This window comes from Gymnoscopelus braueri (assembly GCF_963280865.1).
Source record: "Gymnoscopelus braueri genome assembly, chromosome: 23".
Lineage (NCBI taxonomy): Eukaryota > Metazoa > Chordata > Actinopteri > Myctophiformes > Myctophidae > Gymnoscopelus > Gymnoscopelus braueri.
Window position 1 is genome coordinate 26992626 of NC_137625.1, and position 22500 is coordinate 27015125.

At 42.8% G+C, this 22500-nt stretch overlaps 1 protein-coding gene across 1 annotated transcript in view; it reads right to left on the reverse strand.

The window, feature by feature from the left end:
• Positions 1-22500, reverse strand: part of cacna1c (calcium channel, voltage-dependent, L type, alpha 1C subunit) — a 244367-nt gene that overhangs the window by 108440 nt on the left and 113427 nt on the right. The window contains exon 4 of the mRNA XM_080421807.1: positions 1854-1993. Within this exon, the coding sequence (XP_080277933.1) occupies positions 1854-1993 (140 nt within the window). The remainder of the gene's footprint in view (positions 1-1853; positions 1994-22500) is intronic.

Consider the following 22500-nt stretch of genomic DNA (forward strand, 5'->3'; position numbering starts at 1 on the left):
AGGTTTAAAGTGCTCAAGTGGCGTTTTCATAGACCTGGTTGCTTATTTCTCTCGCAACATCTGGCAACGCTGTTCATAACAGCGTGCACATGCTGCACACGCACACACACACACACACACACACACACACACACACACACACACACACACACACACACACACAGAGCTCGCTCTTGCTCTCACTCTCTGTCTGTCTCTCTCTCTGTACAATTCCTCTAAAATAAACAGCCCACCAGGCTCGCCCACTCTCTCATTTTGTTTTATAATGTTAACTTAATACAGGACTGGACGGTAATATTGCGGTAGGGACTGTTTGTTGTGGTCAGATCCAGCGACGCTCCCCTGGCCACGGTGGCTGTAATGTGCTCTCATTGGCTGTAGCGTGGATCTTCTCGCAGACCCTTTCATAATGTATGATACTGTCCGATCTCCTGTCTGGGACAGAGCTGAATATCTAACATGGTAGTTATCTGAAAACGGTCGGAAAGCCGTCGCAGAGCGGATAATCGCGGCCACATCGTCTCGCGGAACCTTTCACACAGAGCGAGCATTATCTCGCAGATCAAAGGCCGATCTGCGTCAGATCGGGAGGTTTTGTCGCCGAGCGCCAAAAAATGTCGACGACAGCAATATCGGACCCAATCTCCTGCAATGTGTACGGGCCTTTTAGTCTGTGTACCCAAATCTCTGAAGTAGACCGATCACAGCAAACCACACAGCTGGGCTGATGCTGCTACACCAATCAGTTCCCTCAAAGGTAGAACAATCACAGCTCACCTCATACTGCTAAGCTCACGATTAGCACATTAGCACAACACTGCTGCCTCATTCATAAACTGCACTACTAGTATCTTGCTATACCGAGCTAATGATTGTACAGGGAAGCCACACTGTGTCTTGTTTAACTAAGATGCAAAGATATCTCCCGTGAATGCAGTCTCACAGCTTGTGTATCATTGTAGTCCAGTAGCCTTTATATTTGGTAGCAAAGGACACAGGTTTCTAGCAGGAAGGGCTGCCCAAAAAGAACGCTAAACAGTTATTGGCATATTTGGATTCAACGCTGCTACAGTATACCGTTACAAGTATACCTCAATCCTTGATTTCGTGATGGATTGCTGTAAGAAATCGCTTGTTATGTGTATTGCAGAAAAAATCTGTGATAATGCCATGAACACATTAAGTGTGTCGACACTTTGCTGTTTTTGTAACAATGGTCTTTGCTGAATATTCATGTTCCTGTTTTGCATTTTAAAAAAAATCAACAGTGGAGAAAACAATAAACCCTACGCCCGCTGCTTTTAGAAACCAATCCTGATACTATCCCACATTAAGGACTGCCCTAAAGTCTTTGCATTTTTATTATCCCATTCATTGCATTTTAACCAATTAAAACCGGAAAAGCATCTGTCTGTGTTTATACTTTGGATATTCAAAAATAACAGATATATAGCAGATCTGCATTTTTTGAAAAATCGTGACAATTTGTGAAAATCTTTGAATATATAGATAATTTTAAAGCCAACAATTTTCACTCCAATCTTTGCTTCTGGGGGTCCCTGTAACAAAATATTTTGAGATGGGTGTCGGCGGCCAAATACATATCATTTTGGGGGTCCTTGACATGAAAAAGTTTGAGCACCACTGATATAGCAACACGTGTTTTTCAGAAAACTGTTAGGATTTAGAAGACATTAGAATTTGCCTCAGGTCTTAATGGGTTAAAGATGTCACCACATGTATCAGTAGGCGGCTGATCAACTGACTATGCGAGACTATGGACAGCTAGCCTCCTGCAGAGCCACACCATGAAAACTAACAGATTCTCTCTCTCTCTCTCTCTCTCTCCTCACCCTACGACCACGATGATGAAGTCGAGCAGGTTCCAGCCGTTCCTCAGGTAGGCATTGGGGTGGAACAGCAGGCCGTATGCAATGACCTTCAGGAACGCTTCCACGGTGAAGATGATGAGGAACAGATACTCCACCCGCTCCTGAAGACAGACACACAGACACAGACACAGAGTTAGTCAGGATATTATGTGGTCCTGTCTATGCACAAGGTAGAGAGAGGAACATATACTCCACCCGCTCCTAAAGATACACGCACGCGCGCACGCGCGCGCGCACGCACGCACGCACGCACGCACACACACACACACACACACACACACACACACACACACACACACACACACACACAGACACACAGAAAGACACACAGACACAGAGTTAACCCTTGCATTGTGTTAGAAAACTGCATCCACTTGTGGTGTTAGCGGGTCAAATTTGACCTGTGATTTAAATCAGCCCAAAATACTAAAAAAAAAAATATTTTCATTATTTTTTTTCTCCCACCTCATAGCTGACTTGTAATGCATTCATATCCATGTAAACACTTTTTAAAATATTATGTTGGGTTAGGGCTAGGGTTTCATCTTTCAATATATCTCGTTTTCTATTATAAAAATGTTAAAATTCACTCATTAAATTTCCTATAATGAAGGCAATGGATAATGATGTTATCTAGCTATAATAGAATAATTAATTAGAACACACTTTTTTAAACTTATTTTTTTTTTAATACTATTAAAAATAGTGACACTAGTGGTGTTAGGGTCATTTTTGACCCGTATACCATAGAAGGTAAAAAGTATTTTATTTTTCATAAACTCAAACTTTATTTTACTCCTGATAGCAAATGCTAATTGAGGACAAGTCTCTCTCACTCTCAAACATGTAAACATTGAATATTGACAATTTGTGGGGAATTGAGCCACACTTCTCTGCCGGGTCATTTCGGACCCTAACACCACAAGTGTCACTTTTTTTTATAGAGACCATCAGAATTAATTAAAATTATGATAAATAATGTTGTTGCGTTAAAATGGCTATTTCTGAGGATATCATGAAGCCTCGTTCCAATAAAGAAATGTAAAGGGTACTTTTTACCTATTTAAACTTGAAAACGGGTCAAAAATGACCCTAACACAATGGAAGGGTTATGTGCCATTCACACTGAGCACTATAACTATAAAGATAACTTAACTACAACGTATTTTTGAGCGGTGTAACCGCTCCTATAAGAGGGTTTAGGACCCATCGGTGGCGAAAGTTCTTCTTTCCGTCGTGAAAATGTGTCTTTCGCTGTGACGCCATGCTGTGGAAAACACGCCCATAGGCTAAGCTTTGTAGGACGTGCTGTGATTGGCTAACGAGACACATGATGAAATTAACCTCAAACTTCGCAGACGCGCTGTGATTGGCTAGTGAGACGCATGATGAAATTAATAAAAATGTAAAAAATGTAAGCACGTCACTTTGCAGGACGTGCTGTGATTGGCTACCGAGATGCATGATGAAATTAATAACTCATAAATAGCACCGCTCACTTCACACTGGGTGTGATTTTTTTTATAGTTTTATAGTCCACTTGACTTAGAACGAATGGCCCTTTAGTCAGGATATGTGTTCCTATGCACATGGTAGAAAGAGAAAAAACAAGAAAGGGTCTGTTGGATCGTTAATGCCACGTGGCCAGTCAGTCATCTGCAACATTGGTCTATGATGTCACTCAACTCCATATTTGGAGAAAGTTTCAGCCCAATCTGACCCCCATTGACTTAAAAATGATGGGAAACATATTTGCCTAGGCTGTGAAAAGAGGTTGAAAGGAGGGGAAAAGAAAGAGAAGGAGGGTGAGAGAAAGAGAGAGAGAGAGAGAGAGAGAGAGAGAGAGAGAGAGAGAGAGAGAGAGAGAGAGAGAGAAGGAGAGTTTAATTGCTATCTGGCCCTAAATAGACAACACTGTACGGTGACTGATTACAAAGTGAGAAAAAAATTTAACAATGTACAGACAGTGAGCACAGCGTGGCCATGGAGAAAGGCAGACACAGACAAACGTGGCTGCCCAGAGAGGACAGGCTGTGCTCTCATTGTGGTCAAGGAGTGGTGGAGACAGACACTTGACTGCAAATGTGTGACAAATATAAACACATAAGAGAAGCATACTACCCAAAAAAACAAAAACAAAAAAAATATACAGTTTGACTCTATCCAGGCAATCACCTAATTATTAGGTGAGAAAGCCGAAAATATGTAGCTGCGTGCCACAAAGAGAGAGAAAGAGGCGTCTATGTAGTAGAATGGACCTCAGATCATTGATTAACAAATAGGCCAATATATACCAATCTAATCACTGCATAGAAAAATCGGGATCAGCAAGTCATTCCCTGTTCAGACCTGTTGTTTTATACCTACTGTAGATACAGCTTATCCAGATCGTCTCTAGACACAGTTGAGACGCTGCTGTTCACACCTTGCATTAGAATGTGTCTCAAATTACTTTTGATATACTCTCAATATGCCAATTGAGATGCACATTCAAAATCTGAACAATACAGACCATATTCTTGGCTTCAAAATCAGAACAATACAGACTATATTCTTGGCTTAAAAATCAGAACAATATATATTCTTGGCTTAAAAATCAGAACAATACAGACTATTCTTGGCTCTCACCAGCAGATCAACTCACTCACTGTTTCACTAACTCTTAGGATATATGGGAAGTGAAAGAAGTTGCCCTGGCCTGCACAGCTCTTTATAATTAGCTGGTTGGTTGCAAGAACGTTAAACTGAGAAAATAGAGCAGATGGCACTGAATTTAATTTTGTCAGACATTTTGGCACAAGCTGTTCAGGACTGGTTAACGGCTAAATGGAGATACCAGTCACCTATTGTAAAAATTCAATCCGAATGAAGTTGTTTTTATACACTGTGTGGGTGGGCCTCTGTTATATTTTTTCAAAGATCCCAATAAGCCCAACTTCACATTGCGTTACTGTTAGGACATATGAAAGACAAACACATTCTCACAAAAATAAGTCAGTTATTGCCACTGTTGTCCACGCATTGGAGCTTCAAATACTACTGGAATCGAGGGATTGGACAGCTGCCTCTGGGGTTTACCTGGTAGCAACGCTTGACTAGTTACCTCAACCTGCTGTGATTGAATCCCACCGCAGTTATGACTTCTCTTTTCTCTCTCTTCGCATATGTTTTCTGAGGTTAGGGTTAGGATTAGGGTTAGGTTTAGGCATATTTATGTGAGGTTAGGGTTAGGGTTTGGGTTAGGTTTAGGCATAGTTTTGTCAACATGCGACGTCGCCATGGCGCCCGTCATGTCAAAACTTGACTTTCAGAGCGTCCCGTCATGTCAAAACTTCACTTTCAGGGCTACTGACAGGGCGGCAAAATGTGACGCCTTGGGAGTGAGAACGGGTTGGCTAGACATAGAAAACATATTTGAGGGTCTGGTCAAATAGGAAGAGGATTTTATCGCCCCATCAGTAGACAACATTTTGCCCTGGCTGGTTGAGTCCACAGCCATGGCCCAATCTGACTCCAGACCAGCTCATTTCATGCCCCACACTGAGGCTAACACACAAGGCAGCCTGAATAAAACAGACCCAAATAAAGCTGCAGGGTTGGCAAAGGCATTGCATACTGGCGACTGCAATCTATTATTATTTTTAAAGGTTTGGCAAGGTATTGTTCAGTTCTTTTGGAAAACAGAAGAGAGATGGGGGGTGGGTGTGGGGGGGGGGGATACGTATGTCAGAATTAGGCAGATAACATTTTCAAACAACAGTAGCAAATGTAATAAAATGTATAAAGATTGCCATTCAAAGCCAAGAGCTGAAACCATAGAACTTCTCACCAGAATCACACAATACTCCTGGAGGTCAACAGTACGTAATGGAGGCTGTATTGAAACACGGCCGCCCATTCATTTGACTGAAACTTGCTCACCCAGCGCATACGTGGACAGAGGACACCCTGTCCACCCCCAGGGGTCACAGCGCATCGTGATGTGACGCATTGTGAGCTTGTGGATCTGCTATTTTCAAATCATCTTGAAAAAATTCAAAACATTTGGAATATTTTTTGAAACACAACACAAATATTCTATTTGTGTTGTGTTGTGTTGTGTTGTGTCCCTGGCACAACGTCTTTTCAGGTGGGGGTCTGCAGCCAAATACATATTGATTTGTGGGTCTTTGACATGAAAAGGTTTGAGAACCACTGCCATAGAGCGTGCACATTAGTGTCCTTTACGCATCCTAACGTCACAAACTGCAGTGGAGCGAGCCCGTCAGTGTACAAGTCATTTAACAAGCATGCGATTGAGCGTGAGCGCGCACTGCTGTGTGTCTCACCACGGTGGGTTTACATGTGAGCTGGAAACTAATGAATACTGATAACAAAGTTTTAAACAAGTGGTTGCAGATGTGCAATTAAGATCAAGATACATGTCCTATTTCTTGCTTAAAATGTATAGTTTACTGTCATGCTGTCAGTTTTTCCCCTCCCCTGCGTGTGAGCTCCCCTGCTGTGGACGACTGCTGGCCTGACCCGTCAATGTTGCCAGATTTTGCTAGAAAAACAAGCAGACAGTTCTATGAAAACAAGCCCAAAAGAAGCGACTATAGGCCGCATGATCGCATACACACAGGGGGTCCCCAGTGTAACCACTTCAACCCTATATACAGTACTGGACATCGCCTATATGAAAATAGCCGATCTACAGGATCACAACGCATCATTGTGCCAGGGGGTCCCTGGCACAAAATATTTTCAGATGGGGGTCCGCGGACAATTAGGGGTCCTTGACATGAAAATGTTTGAGAATGACTGGTTCAAACAACATTAGGAAGGAAGCCCAAATTAGCAACTACAATTTTGAAACAAGCCCCGAAAAACTGCAACCCGCAACTACCAATATTTACAAGCGACTTTACAGAAAAACAAGCCAAAAGCTGCTTATAATAAGCAGACATGGCAACACTGTGACCCGTCTGCCCGGAGATACAAAAAGTAACCTTCAAAATAAGGGACCGCACACTCCTCAAATGCAGGATGACTTGCTTTATTGATGCAGATGCACAACGTGTTTCGCTTAATGCTTCCTTTTGTAATATATATATGTATATGAGAGAGAGAGAGAGAGAGAGAGAGAGAGAGAGAGAGAGAGAGAGAGAGAGAGAGAGAGAGAGAGAGAGAGGGGGAGAGAGAGTACTGAATGTCAACGCAGTGTAGTATGTGCACAGACTGCACATAGTGGTGAAAATAGGTAAATAATAGATAGTTAGTATTCACCATTATTACATGTAAGTAAATACTAGAGCATTTACAATAATTACTTTTGTTTTGTGCATGCTGACAGTATAGGCCAAGGTAGACACTCCATTCCAAATATGTCAAATCGGCCTCGTCAAATCGGCCTCATGGAGCCCACTATACATTTAGTTCTATAACTCTTGAACCGTAACTCCCATTATATTGTATATATTTTGCATTAGCATTTTGCATTTTCTTCAATTTGTTTTGCTGCTACTCCTACAGATTCTGTCCAAAACTCACACACATTATCTCTGGAGTCATGTGATACACATTTATAAACAACTCAGAGCCAAGCAACACAAAGGATGCATAGCTAGCGAGACTAGTTCAGGCAGATACACTCAAGAGGTTCCACACATGCGCATTACTATGTGGGTGTATAAGGATGCGTTATTACAACAGTGTTATGCAAGACCCATACGTCATACACTGACGTGGCAATCAGCCGACCAATTTGGCTGGTTATTTAAGCTCACCTCAGTCTCTGTTCTTCCTTCTGCTGTATGTGTCCCTGGACTGTTGTTATGCTGTTTGCTCCCACCGCCACCACCCCAGCACCACCAGTGGGCTCTGCTATTAGTTCTGTTCCCTGTTCTGTTCTGGGGTTGTTATTGTATATCTTATCTCCCTGCTCTTAATGGTTGATAATGGTTGTCTTATTGTGCTGAGCAGGGAGAAAAATGTAGCAGAGCCTGAACGCCAAGATAAAATGTTATATTCACACTATAATATTGTATTTACATTCTATTGTTATTTTTTATTTTTTGTATGGTGTTTTTACTGTGATATGGATCTCCCTTGGGTCTGAAATAAAGATTGAATTGAATTGAATATAATAAAATATTGATTCAATCTATTTGTGAGTTATCTGACTAATGTTACTGTTGTAGAAACATGATTTGGTTTTACCAGTCTTTAGGTGCACGTGATCGTGGTCATGTGACAAGGAGTGTCAACACGTTTTTGATATTCCATACTAATTGGCTGTAATTGCCTCCAAAACGTGTGGGAGGGGCTTATTTCTTAGACCAAATAAAAAGCGATATATCATGAACGCAAGATCCAATCAAGCCCAAATTTAAATCGCCTATTGAGGGGCATGTATACAGCACACCTTCAAAAGCACTTTTACTTGTGCCCATAGGGGGTGCGACAGATGCGAAAAGTTTAACTGTATGCTGTAGAAGAGTTGTTTTCTCCTGCAGCTTTCTCGGGTCCTGGAGGCTGCAACCAACTTACCCAGCTCTGGGTAGACACATACGCGCACGCAAGTACACACATGCACGCGCGTCCGTGCACACACACACACACACACACACACACACACACACACACACACACACACACACACACACACACACACACACACACACACACACACACACACACACACACACACACACACACACACACACACACACTGCTGTGTCTTTCCTTCACACAGACCCATAAAGGACAGAACTAATCATGTTAGTGACTCCAAAACAGAGAAGAGATGAATGACACAGAGAGAGAGAGAGAGAGAGAGAGAGAGAGAGAGAGAGAGAGAGAGAGAGAGAGAGAGAGAGAGAGAGAGAGAGAGAGAGAGAGAGAGAGAGAGAGAGGGGAGAGAGAGAGGGGGGGGGGGAGAAAGAGAGAGAGAGAGAGAGAGAGGGGGGGCGAGAGAGAGAGAGAGAGAGAGAGGGGGCGAGAGAGAGAGAGAGAGAGAGAGAGAGAGAGAGAGAGAGAGAGAGAGAAGAGAGAGAGAGAGAGAGCGAGAGAGAGAGAGAGGGAGCACAAAAAAATACTATGGAAAGAATGAGATGGATGAAATAGACAAAGACATACGGAGAGACAGACAGACCAACAGACAGACAGACAGACAGACAGACAGACAGACAGACAGACAGACAGACAGACAGACAGACAGACAGACAGACAGACAGACAGACAGACAGACAGACAGACAGACAGACAGGCAGGCAGGCAGGCAGGCAGGCAGGCAGGCAGACAGACAGAACATAACTCGGTTAATGGTGAAAGGTCAAACAAACAAATGGACCAATGAGATTAAAGCATTGACATTCTGTCAGAGGACACATTTCATCTTCTACATGGATTCTGTGTGTGTGTGTGTGTGTGTGTGTGTGTGTGTGTGTGTGTGTGTGTGTGTGTGTGTGTGTGTGTGTGTGTTGTGTGTGTGTGTGTGTGTGTGTGTGAGTGAGTGAGAACATATATTCATGGACATTTGGAGACCAAACCTTCTCTTCTTGTCAGAGTTTACTTTCCAACTCTCCCTCTCTCCCTCTCTCCCTCTCTCTCTCTCTCTCTCTCTCTCTCTCTCTCTCTCTCTCTCTCTCTCTCTCTCTGACTGCTATCCAGAAGTTACCATAGAGACCAAGATGGGCTCCGGTGTTGCCATGGAAACTGTGGGCTGAAGCAGCAATAGGATCACACACACACACGCACACACGCATACACGCACGCACGTGCAGGCACACACACACACACACACACACACACACACACACACACACACACACACACACACACACACACACACACACACACACACACACACACACACACACCTAATTACTGCTCCTCTCCTCTCAGTGTCCATGAATGTGTATGTACGTGTGTGTGTGTGTATCTGCGTACATGTGTGTGTGTGTGTGTGTGTGTGTGTGTGTGTGTGTGTGTGTGTGTGTGCGTGCGTGTTTGTGTGCGTGTTTGCGTGTGTGCTTGCGGGTGTGCGTGCGTGTGTGTGATACATCCTGATCTTTACCTTCCCTCTTCATCCAGTCTTATCTAAAACCCATTTTCTTTTACCTTCATTTAATCTTTATTTAACCCGGTTTGTCCCATAGAGCTCACATAAAGTTTCAACAATAAAATCACATCATAAACAGCTGTCCTGGCACTATCACTTATGTATGTACTGTATACCAGTGGTGGAAAAAGTACTCACATGTTTTACTTACGTAAAAGTATTAATACTGCAATGTAGAAATGCTCTGTTACAAGTAAAAGTTCGGAATTCAAAATTGACTTGAGTAAAAGTACAAAAGTATTTGTATCAAAATGTACTTAAAGTACCAAAAGTAGAAAGAACTCACTATGCAGGATGTCCCATTCCGCAAATTTTCTAGAGTATATTAAATGTACAAAAATCCTATAGCAGATCTACAAGCTCACAACGCGTCGCAATGTGAGCTTGTAGATCAGCTATTTTCAAAAAGCCAAAGTATAAGGGCTGAAGTTATGTGTATGTTTTGTAAGCTAAATCTAAAAAGTAACAACTAAGGTTTTCAAATAATTGTAGTGGAGTAAAAGTACAATATTTGCCTCTGAGATGTAGAGAAAGTTTTACAGTACTTGAGTACATGTACTTAGTTACTTTCCACCACTGCGTATGTATACACTGTCACTTACTGTACATGTACTTGTTTGATATCGGCTGCTCACTGATGTCTCTCTCCTGCGGAGGGGACTCACAGTGATTCTTTATCTGCTGCTATTTATATCTGCAGCAAATGTACTCGCACAAGAAGCGTTTCTGCCTCATCTTATTTCAATTTTCACTGTGCATGTGTATTTGACATTCTGCTGTCGTATGCGTATATGTGACTTTGTTTTCCTTGTTTTCTTTCTCTATTCTCCATTACCCTTTAATACAGCTGCTTTCTTCAAACTGCCCAAACATGTGTGTTCTCTTTCACATCTGTAAACTTGTGAGGTGACAATAAAGTTGAAGTTAAGTTGAGGAGAGGAATTCATGTCCAACACATCGCCATAATCACTGACAGTAGCGTCATTGTGGTTTGTGTGTGGGTGTGTGTGTGTTTGTATGTGTGTGTGTGTGTGTGTGTGTGCGTGCGTGCGTACGTGCGTGCGTGCGTGCGTGCGTGCGTGCGTGCGTGCGTGCGTGCGTGTTGTGTGTAGACGTGTGCTGTGTGGTGTGTGTAGTTACGTTTTGTGGTCGACTCCGAATTTTGTAAACACACACACACACTGGATTCGGCTGTTCAAAATGACAATTCGAGAATTTGTTTTACACGAGAATTTGTTTGAACGTGCACACACACACACACACACACACACACACACACACACACACACACACACACACACACACACAAACACACACACACACTCTCTCACAGAGCGCTCCACTCTCTCCACCACTTCACATGGTGTCACAGTCTTGTCACAGTGTGAATACGGCATGAGCCTCCACACTGCTGAAAACCGTAGGAGTGCTGCTTGGAAATGTTTCATGTTTGAGGCGAACGAACACGGCAAGAAGGCAATGGATATGGTATTATTAGTGTAGTAAAGCCCCTATAGAAGCCATGCTATATGGAACAGTGTGGTATACTGAAACTTTTACATTTCAAGGACCCCCAGTTTGATGCATTAGGGCTATGGAATATATGCACTGCAGATTGTGGAGAAGTCTGGTACACTATGCACTTACCTCCCTATACAAAACACATATCACTGAAACCCGCAGTGGTGGAAGAAGTACTCAGATATTTTACTTAAGTAAAAGTAGCAAATCCACAATAACAAAAATACTCATACTGTTACAAGTAAAAGGCCTGTGTTAAAAATGTTACTTGAGTAAAAGAACAGAAGTATTGGCATCCCACGATTTTGTAACCCTTATTTTTTCCCCCTAGTGCCAATGCCTAAGCGTGTAATCCTGGGCACTACCTTCCCTCTGCCAACCTAGGGAGGCCAGGGCCGAGCTCATGCCTCCTTCAATGCATGAGAGCCGTCTGACCTTCTTATCACCTGACAGGAGAGAGTTTCCCTGGTTGGACGTAGCGCGTGGAAGGAACACGTTATTCCAACCAGTTCCCTTCCCCTCCATCAGGCGCCCCGGCTGGCCAGGGGGAGGCAGTATAGTGACCAGGATTACTGCATGTTTTTTGTGAGGGTACCTACCCTAGGAGACACGGGGAGAACATGCAAACTCCACATAGGTGGGGTTGGCCCTTTCGCCAACCCCACCTATAGGGTGTGGGCACTGATGACGCGGAGGAGAGATCACGCCCCCAGCACCCACAGCGTCCCCTGCGGGAATCGAACCCAGGACCTTCTAGCTGTGAGGTGACAGTGTGGGATAAAAATTTAGAAAAAAAGAAAGAAAAAAAAGTATTGGCATCAAAATGTACTTAAAGTACCAAAAGTAAAAGTACTAAAATGTTTGAAAAACATCGCGACGCGTTGTGAGCTTGTAGATCGGCTATTTTCAAATAGCCTATGCATTAAATAGGGCTAAAGTGGTTAATGTATGTTTTATAATATAATGATTTATATCTGCAAAGAAACTAGTAACTAAAGTTTTCAAATAATTGTAGTGGAGTAAAACGTACAATATTTGCCTCTGAGATGTAGTGGAGTAGAAGTAAAAGTATTGGAAATTGTAAATGCTGTAAATGTACTTAGTAACTTTACATAACTGCTGAAACCTCTTAGCTCCTAATTTTAACTTTTTGGTGTTTTTTTGTAAATTAACGCCCTACTTGAACATACTACAGCGTCACACAAAAGTATCAAATACTGCATACTCTGTTACAATAAAAGTCCGGAATTCAAAATGAACTTGAGTAAAAAAATTCAAATGTATTCAAATGTATAAAAATCTTTTGAAAATAGCAGATCTACAAGCTCACAATGCGTCGCATTGCGACGCTTGTAGTTCGGCTATTTTCAAATGGCCGAAATGTATATAGGGCTGAAGTGGTTAATGTATGTTTTGAAATAATAATCCAAAATCTACAAAGTAACTAGTAATTAAAGTTTTCAAATAATTGTAGTGGAGTAAAAAAGTACAATATTTGCCTCTGAGATGTAGTGGAGTAGAAGTAAAAAGTATTGGAAATTGGAAATACCTAAGTGAAGTACAAATACCTCAAAATTGTACCTAAGTACAGTACTTGAGTACTTGTACTTAGTTAATTTCCACCACTGCTGGTGATGGAGTCTCAAACAGTATTCACTGACAAATAAACCAACATGTAAATAGAGCAATGGTTCCATGACTGGTGCATTCAACTGGTTATTACTTCCTATACTCTCTTGTCTGTCTGTCTGTCTGTCTGTCTGTCTGTCTGTCTGTCTGTCTGTCTGTCTGTCTGTCTGTCTGTCTGTCTGTCTGTCTGTCTGTCTGTCTGTCTGTCGTTCTGTCGTTCTGTCGTTCTGTCGTTCTGTCGTTCTGTCGTTCTGTCTGTCTGTCTGTCTGTCAAACAGGACAGCATTCAGAATGCGGGACAACTGTTCGTTATTTGGTACTGTCCACAAATCTTTCAGGACATCTAGGCACCCTCAGGACGTGAATGAATAGCCTATACACCAGATAAACCATTTAGTATCTCGTCGAATATAACGTTAAAATAATCTCGCAAAGTGCATTGGTCGTTTGTTATACTCAATTGATTTGTTGATGCAGTTAGTGTGTGTGTGTGTGTGTGTGTGTGTGTGTGTGTGTGTGTGTGTGTGTGTGTGTGTGTGTGTGTGTGTGTGTGTGTGTGTGCGTGCGTGCGTGCGTGCGTGCGTGCGTGCGTGCGTGCGTGCGTGCGTGCGTGCGTGCGTGTGTATGTCTCGTGTGGGACTGCCAGTCGCACCTCCCAGCCTGATAAACATCACAAAGGTGCTAATTGCTTTGATACACACACGCACGCACGCACGCACGCACGCACGCACGCACGCACGCACGCACGCACGCACGCACGCACGCACGCACGCACGCACGCACGCACGCACGCACGCACGCACGCACACACACACACACACACACAAACACACACACACACACACACACACACTGGAGAGAGGCTGCTTTCAGTAATGCTGCACATTAACATTAGATGACCGATACCGCTTGTCTAGAGATATAAATAGGCTAATGATGAATGAAAATAAAATACACCCATGTGCGAATTCTCTCGCATGCATTTTCTTTGGTGTGTGTGTGTGTGTGTGTGTGTGTGTGTGTGTGTGTGTGTGTGTGTGTGTGTGTGTGTGTGTGTGTGTACTATTTTATACCTACTGTATTTAATAGCCGATCTACAAGCTCACAACGCGTCGCAAGTTGTGAGATCTGCTATTTTCAACCATTTTAGTACTTTTACTTTTGGTACTTAAATTACATTTTGATACCAATACTTTTGTGCTTTTACTCAAGTATTTTTTAAATTCCAGACTTTTACCTGTAACAGAGTACTTCTACATGCAGTATTAATACTTTTACTTAAGTAAAACATTCGAGTACTTTTTCACTGGTGACTATCCATTACAGAGGGGCATAAGCACACCATAAAGAATAACGCCAAGTTACATGATCCAGTAGAAACACATTTAAAGATGTACTGTCTTCGATCAACTATGAAGAACGTTATGTTATCAAACGTTATGTAACCCCGAAATAAATATCCATTGAACATGTATTGCATGAGCCTCATTCAGCTTAGCGTCGCATCCACCAACACGTTCTCACTCCCGCCACATCAGGCTTCATAGGCAAGACGAGAGTTACAACATGACGTGGACTCATTGAACTTTCTCTCCTTTCATTGCCAATAAAAGGAGAGAAGTTCAGAAAGCCCATCAACCAGTGGTGTAAAGTAACTGATTACATTTACTCAAGTACTGTACTTAAGTACAATGTTGAGGCATTTTTACTTTACTTGATTATTTCCAATTTCCAATACTTTTACTTCTACTCCACTACATCTCAGAGGCAAATATTGTACTTTTAGTCAACTACAATTATTTGAAAACTTTAGTTACTCGTTACTATGTAGATTTGGATTATTATTACAAAACATACATTATTACTTCAGACCTACATTTCGGCCTTTTGAAAATAGCCGATACAAGCTCACAATGCATCGCATCGCGACGCATTGTGAGCTTGTAGATCTGCTATTTTCAAAATATTTTAATACATTTGAAAACTTGTAATAGGACATTCTGCATAATGAGTACTATTACTTTTGGTACTTTAAGTACATTTTGATGCCAATACTTTTATACTTTTACTCAAGTACATTTTGAATTCCGGACTTTTACATGCAACAGAGTATTTCTACATTGCAGTATTGATACTTTTACTCCACCACTGCCTAAGTCAGACCCCAGCTTGATCTATTAATAAAAAACAATTGGCCCGAGCTGGCTCTGATCAACTCCCCAGGGGGACCATCAACGGCCCTGCAGACCACTAGGGGCAGCCAAGGGTGTGACACGCTCTAGTCTATAAATCATTTCAAGAGGCTGGTGACAGCTCTCGTTTCAACAACACTGAAACATGAAAGATTATCCCCCAGAAAGCTGTAATGTGTATTATTTCTGTGTGTGTTTGTATGTATGTATGTACAGTATGTGTGTACTGTGATGACGTATGCAGTTGTGTACTTGTGTTGTATTAATAGTTGTGTTGTGTAGCTGTGTGTCCAAAAGAGAACAGCTCATGAAGTTAGTTTCCAAGCAACAGCATCTGAACTCCATAACAAAGAACAGAGGAGAAGAGAAAGCCAGTGATGGAGAGAGATTAAGAGATTGAAAAATAGAGACAGAAGACTTAGAGTGGTTCTGCACCCCTAACCCCCAACCCCCCCACCACACGTACGCACGCACGCACGCACGCACGCACGCACGCACGCACGCACGCACGCACGCACGCACGCACGCACGCACGCACGCACGCACGCACGCACGCACGCACGCACGCACGCACGCACGCACGCACGCACGCACGCACGCACGCAGCCAGTTCGCTCAGAAAAATGGAGACACTATCTCTCCCTCTCTCCATTTAATGATTTAACGAAATCTCTATTTCTCTCTCCCTAAACCCCTCTCTCTTCCTCTGTTTCTTTCCCTTCCCCCCTCTGTCTGTCTGTCTGTCTGTCTGTCTGTCTCTGTCTGTCTCTCTCTCTCTCTCTCTCTCTCTCTCTCTCTCTCTCTCTCTCTCTCTCTCTCTCTCTCTCTCTCTCTCTCACTCTCTCTCTCTCTCTCTCACACACAACCTAATGACCAACCTGACTGAATTAGAGAATTTCAGTGATCTAGGCCAGTTATGAGCCTTTCAGTTTTGCTAGAGTTCAATTGTAGACATTTATTATGACATCCGGTCTTTAATATCTACTAACTAGACAGGTAAGTAACTAACTAAAGGAGAGCAGTCTTTAGGGTTGTATGGACTTCACCGCAGGATATAACTGTGTACCATCTGTATACCAACGGAAGAAGAAGTCATGCCTCCTGTATGTATAGTGTCGCCAAAGCATAAGGAAACTAGCCGACGACAAATTTGTGCGTTCTGGCGTATGGGTGGGTATGGGGGTTGAAGACAGAGGCAAATAAAGGGAGAGAGAGGCAGAGAGAGAGAGCGAGAGAGAGAGAGAGAGAGAGAGAGAGAGAGTAATTGATCTAAAAATAAAAGAATACAGGCACATAAATCATCTAAAATAGACAGGAAGAGAGAGTGTATATGTACTGTATGTGTGTGCGTGCTCATACGTGTGTGTGTCCAGGGAGCATCTGCTTCCCCAGTGGGGCGCGACTCAGGATAAATCGTGATAAGTCAGCACGCACGCACGCACGCACGCACGCACGCACGCACGCACGCACGCACGCACGCACGCACGCACGCACGCACGCACGCACGCACGCACGCACGCGCGCGCGCGCGCGCTGCGCGCGCGCGCGCGCGCGCACACGCACACGCACACACACACACACACACACACACACACACACACACACACACACACACACACACACACAGGCATTTCTTGAGACATCATAGGAAGTAATGTTGTACTGTGTGATTCACAAGATAAGATAAGATAAGATAAGATAAGATAAGATAAGATAAGATAAGATAAGATAAGATAAGATAAGATAAGATAAGATAAGATAAGATAAGATAAGATAAACTAAGACACACATATCTTCATCCTGGTGGGTAAATTTGTAGCAGCAACAGCAATAAGCATGAAACACAGGATAGGTACAGAATACAGATAAGAGTAGAGATGTAAGAACACAAAATTAAAAAATCGAGTCTAACACTAGACATCTACACTGGGACTGAATGATTTATATTCTACTGTGTCAATGAATATAAGTAAGTAAGTGTTGTAGCCTGCTCATGTACATGTATCACCAGTGGACGAATGTACACCAATCATCATTATGAATGGATAAATGTACACCTATCATCATTATGAATGGATAAATGTACACCTATCATCAGTATGAATGGATAAATGTACACCTATCATCAGTATGAATGGATAAATCAGTCAATAGCGAATATGAGACTGGAAATAAGTGTGTCGAACGCTCAACAGCCCTTCACAGATAATATGCACAGTCTATCAACAGTGAATAGTGTTGCTGTCGGGTATAGAAACACTGTATGTCCGAGACCAGTCCTTTTCTATTATTATTGTTATTTTCAAAAAATGTAATTAGTGCAAATAGCTGCGTTGCGAGCTTGTAGATCTGCTATTTTCACTATTTTCGTGTGACACTCTTGCATGATGAAGTAGGGCATCAATTTCCCCCCAAAAACATGGAGAAATGTCGAGATACAAGGTTTCTCCCCGACAGCAAACGATATGAATGTAAGGAGTATTATGTACAGCCTATGAATATATGACTATTGTATGAGTGACTATACTGATTGAATACTTTATTAACAGTTTGCAAAGACAAGCACAGGGAAGTACAGTTCAATACAAGGTCTGTCAAGAGGATTTTAAACCCAAGAAAGCACTATGGCTTGTTTCCATTGGGGTCCTTCGTACTCAATTCATGGAAGAGACTGTAAGTCAGTCTCTGGGCTGTAGTGTGCAGTGTGTACGGTACATCCCAGCAGTTTGTGTGCAAAATGTGCCAGAGTCAGGTAGGAGTGAGTTAATGAAGGAACAGAACAGAACATATGGGGGTCACAGGCTTGTTTGTGGAGCCTGATGGCTGCTGGCATCAAAGGACTGTCCAAGTAGCTTTGTGGTGTGTGCTGGGGGGAGGAGGGGGAGGGGGGGGAGTGTGCTCCTTATCCCTGCTAGCTCATCACACAGTGGATGAGAGGAGGGGTTCATCAGGACGCCATCCAGCTGCCTCCTCAACCTCCCCTCAGCCTATACCCCCACGTTGAGATCCCACTCATCTACAGCATTGGTTCTCAAGCTTTTCAGGCCGTTGGCCCCCAAAAATAATCATATTTGAACTGGGGCCCCCCCCCAAATAATCATATTTGAACTGGGGACCCCCAAAATAATCATATTTGAACTGGGGACCCCATCAAATAATCATATTTGAAATGGGGACCCCCCAAAATAATAATATTTGAACTGGGGACCCCCCCAAAATAATCATATTTGAACTGGGGACCCCCAAAATAATCATATTTGAACTGGGGACCCCCCCAAATAATCATATTTGAACTGGGGACCCCCCAAAATAATAATATTTGAACTGGGGACCCCCCCAAAATAATCATATTTGAACTGGGGACCCACCCAAAATAATTATATTTGAGCTGGGGACCCCCAAAATAATCACATTTGAACTGGGGACCCCCCCAAATAATTATATTTGAACTGGGGACCCCCCAAATAATCATATTTGAACTGGGGACCCACCCAAATAATCATATTTGAACTGGGAACCCCCCCAAAATAATAATATTTGAACTGGGGACCCCCAAAATAATTATATTTGAGCTGGGGACCCCCAAAATAATCACATTTGAACTGGGGACCCCCCCAAATAATTATATTTGAACTGGGAACCCCCCCAAAATAATAATATTTGAACTGGGGACCCCCCCAAATAATTATATTTGAACTGGGAACCCCCCCAAAATAATTATATTTGAGCTGGGGACCCCCAAAATAATCACATTTGAACTGGGGACCCCCCCAAATAATTATATTTGAACTGGGGACCCCCCAAAATAATCATATTTGAACTGGGGACCCCCCCAAAATAATTATATTTGAACTGGGGACCCCCCAAATAATCATATTTGAACTGGGAACCCCCCCAAAATAATAATATTTGAACTGGGGACCCCCAAAATAATTATATTTGAGCTGGGGACCCCCAAAATAATCACATTTGAACTGGGGACCCCCCCAAATAATTATATTTGAACTGGGGACCCCCCAAAATAATCATATTTGAACTGGGGACCCCCCCAAAATAATTATATTTGAACTGGGGACCCCTCCAAAATAATTACATTTAAACTGGGGACCCCCCCAAATAATGATATTTGAACTGGGGACCCCTCAAAATAATCATATTTGAACTGGGGACCCCCCCAAAATAATCCTATTTGAACTGTCCTCCCTCTCCCTCTCTCTCTCTCTCTCTCTCTCTCTCTCTCTCTCTCTCTCTCTCTCTCTCTCCTTTGATTGTGTGAGTGTGGGTTCATGTCCCATACAGTGCATTGTAATTAGCACTGTATGGATTGGTGCTCCAGTAAGGCCTGCCACTAACTCAACATCCGGGGACCCACAAAAACCTTAACCTGGAGTTTTTGTCAGGTCTCCATGGACTGTGGATTACGGACCCCCAGCTGCAGATCAAGGGTGTGATTGCGGACCGGTCCCTCTCTGTTTCTCTCTCTGTCTCTCCTTATTTCTGTCTGTGTAAACCCCCACCCCCAACACGGTCGAGGCAGATGGCGCCTACCCCTAGAGCCTGGGTCTGCCTGACTTTACTTCCAGTTAAGGGGGAGTTTTTAGTTGCCACTGTCGCAAAAATTGTTTGGAAGCTAAGGAACTAAGGTCTGTCTGTCTGTCTGTCAGTCAGTCAGTCTGTTTGTCTGTAACAAATTATAATACTACAGGAAAAGGGGGCATTGAGAGAGGTAGAGTTAGGTGTGAATGAAAAAGGTATGTAGAGGTAGAACAAGGAAGTAGTGACATGAAGTTGATGACATCGTCAGAGGGAACCAATTAGGAAAGAGTACACTAGATAACTTCCAGGATGGAATGTTCCCTGAATGACCAATCAGAGACCTTTCAGATCAATCAACATCCAATCAGACACTAACGATTGCAATTAGAGCATTCCAATCTCTCTCTGAAGGCTTAAAGGGCAAGACCACTTTGGTAGAGGTTTGGTTTGTGTATTTACCTTGCCATGATGTAACTCCAAAGGTGGACAAGAAATCAAAAATAATTGCTCCATTGATTAGAAATTGATAATTCAAAATGTGCTCCTCATTGACTTACATTGTACAGTAAAACAGCTCTCAAAGTCACTCTTTAAGCACGTAAACGAACACGAACAAAGCTGATTCAGACAATATAGAACATCACCAAACCCAGTACTGTTTGTTTTTTTAATAAAAATGTTAACTTCCTGCTGATTTTACTATTTGAAGATCCGGATCCGGATCCGGATCCGGATCCGCAAATCCAGTCCAGGTTTTTTTCTTAATAAAATAGCAAAATCAACAGGAAGTTAACATTTGTATTAAAAAAAAAAAAAAAACAGTACTGGGTTTGGTGATGTTCTATATTGTCTGAATCAACTTTGTTTGTGTTCATTTATGTGCTAAAAGAGTGACTTTGAGAGCTGTTTTACCGTACAATGTAAGTCAATGAGGAGCATATTTTGAATTATCAATTTCTAATCAATGGAGCAATTATTTTTGATTTCTTGTCCACCTTTGGAGTTACATCATGGCAAGGTAAATACACAACCCAAACCTCTACCAAAGTGGTCTTGCCCTTTAACAAGAGAGAGAGAGAGAGAAATGAGAGAGAAAGAGAGTGAGAAGAGAAAAAGGACAGTGAGAGAGAGAGAGAGAGAGAGAAAGAGAGAGAGAGAGAGAGAGAGAAAGAGAGAGAGAGAGAGAGAGAGAGAGAGAGAGAGAGAGAGAGACAGGGAGAGGAGGGACATTGAGAAACCATGGGGGCGACAGTGGCTCAGGAGGTAGAGTGGCCATTTGAGAAACAGAAGGTCCCTGTCTGACTCCTTGGGTAGTGTCGAAGTGTCCTTGAGCAAGACACTCGACCCTTAACTGCTCCCGATCAGCAGATTGGTTCCTTGCATGGTTCCCTCTGCCGTGAATGTGTGAATGTGTGAATGCTAAAGTGCTTTGGATAAAGGTGCTATATAAATGCACCATTTAGCATTTATATCAGGGAGAGAAAGAGAGGTACTGTAGATCAACGGACATCTCAAGTCAGTTGGGAATGTCTGTCTCTCGCGCGCGCACACACACACACACACACACACACACACACACACACACACACACACACACACACACACACACACACACACACACACACACACACACACACACACACACACACACACACACACACACACACACACACACACACACACACACACACACACACACACACACACACACACACACAGTCCCCCCAGCAAACCACAAAGCTACTTGGACAGTCCTTTGTGCCAGCAGCCATCAGGCTCCACAAACAAGCCTGACCCCCATATGTTCTGTTCTGTTCCTTCAGAATTATCATTACTGACTCCTGCTTGACTCTGGCACATTCACACACAAGACAGCTGGGATAAACACCAGAAGCGTAGCCAGCGATGGACAAGGCGGGCAGTTGCAGGCCGTTGAGCCCTTGCCCACTGCTGAAAGACGGACCGAAGAAAGAAACAACGTCTCTGCTTAATGATAGATAGATGGACGGGCACTCGGGCAGCAAATCACCTTCCCCCAAACGGCACCTCCAAAACGTGTCCATTGTGCTGGAGCGTCACAAAACTACATGCACATTCCAGTTTGGAGCTGCCGTGATTAGCCTAATCGTCCATTGCTTAACAAAAGATGACTGGGCAAGTGGGCACTGGGCAGCAATACAAGCCCTCAACAACACCTCAGTAGACGTAATGAGTTACCAAAACGTTCTATGTCTCCTATAGAGTTTGAGAGAGATTTAACTGAAGGTTTTTTAACTATTTCTTTTTTAACCACTATTCAATTAGACTTGAACTCAGTAGAGGAAAAAATACAAAAAAAGTTTTACTTAAGTAAAATTATCAATACTGCAATGTAGAAATACTCTGTTACAAGTAAAAGCCTGGGTAACTAATGTAGTGGAGTAAAAGTAATGGAAATTGGAAATACTCAAAAAAGTACAGTACCTTGACTACATGTACTTAGGTACTTTCCACCACTGCTTAAACTGACGCCCAACACTTGTCGCTGTGTGACAAGCTAGCAGAGGTGGGGACTTGGACTCGAGACTCGAGACTCGACTTGACTTGAAGTCCCGATTTTGATGACTTTAGACTTGCTTGACCAAAT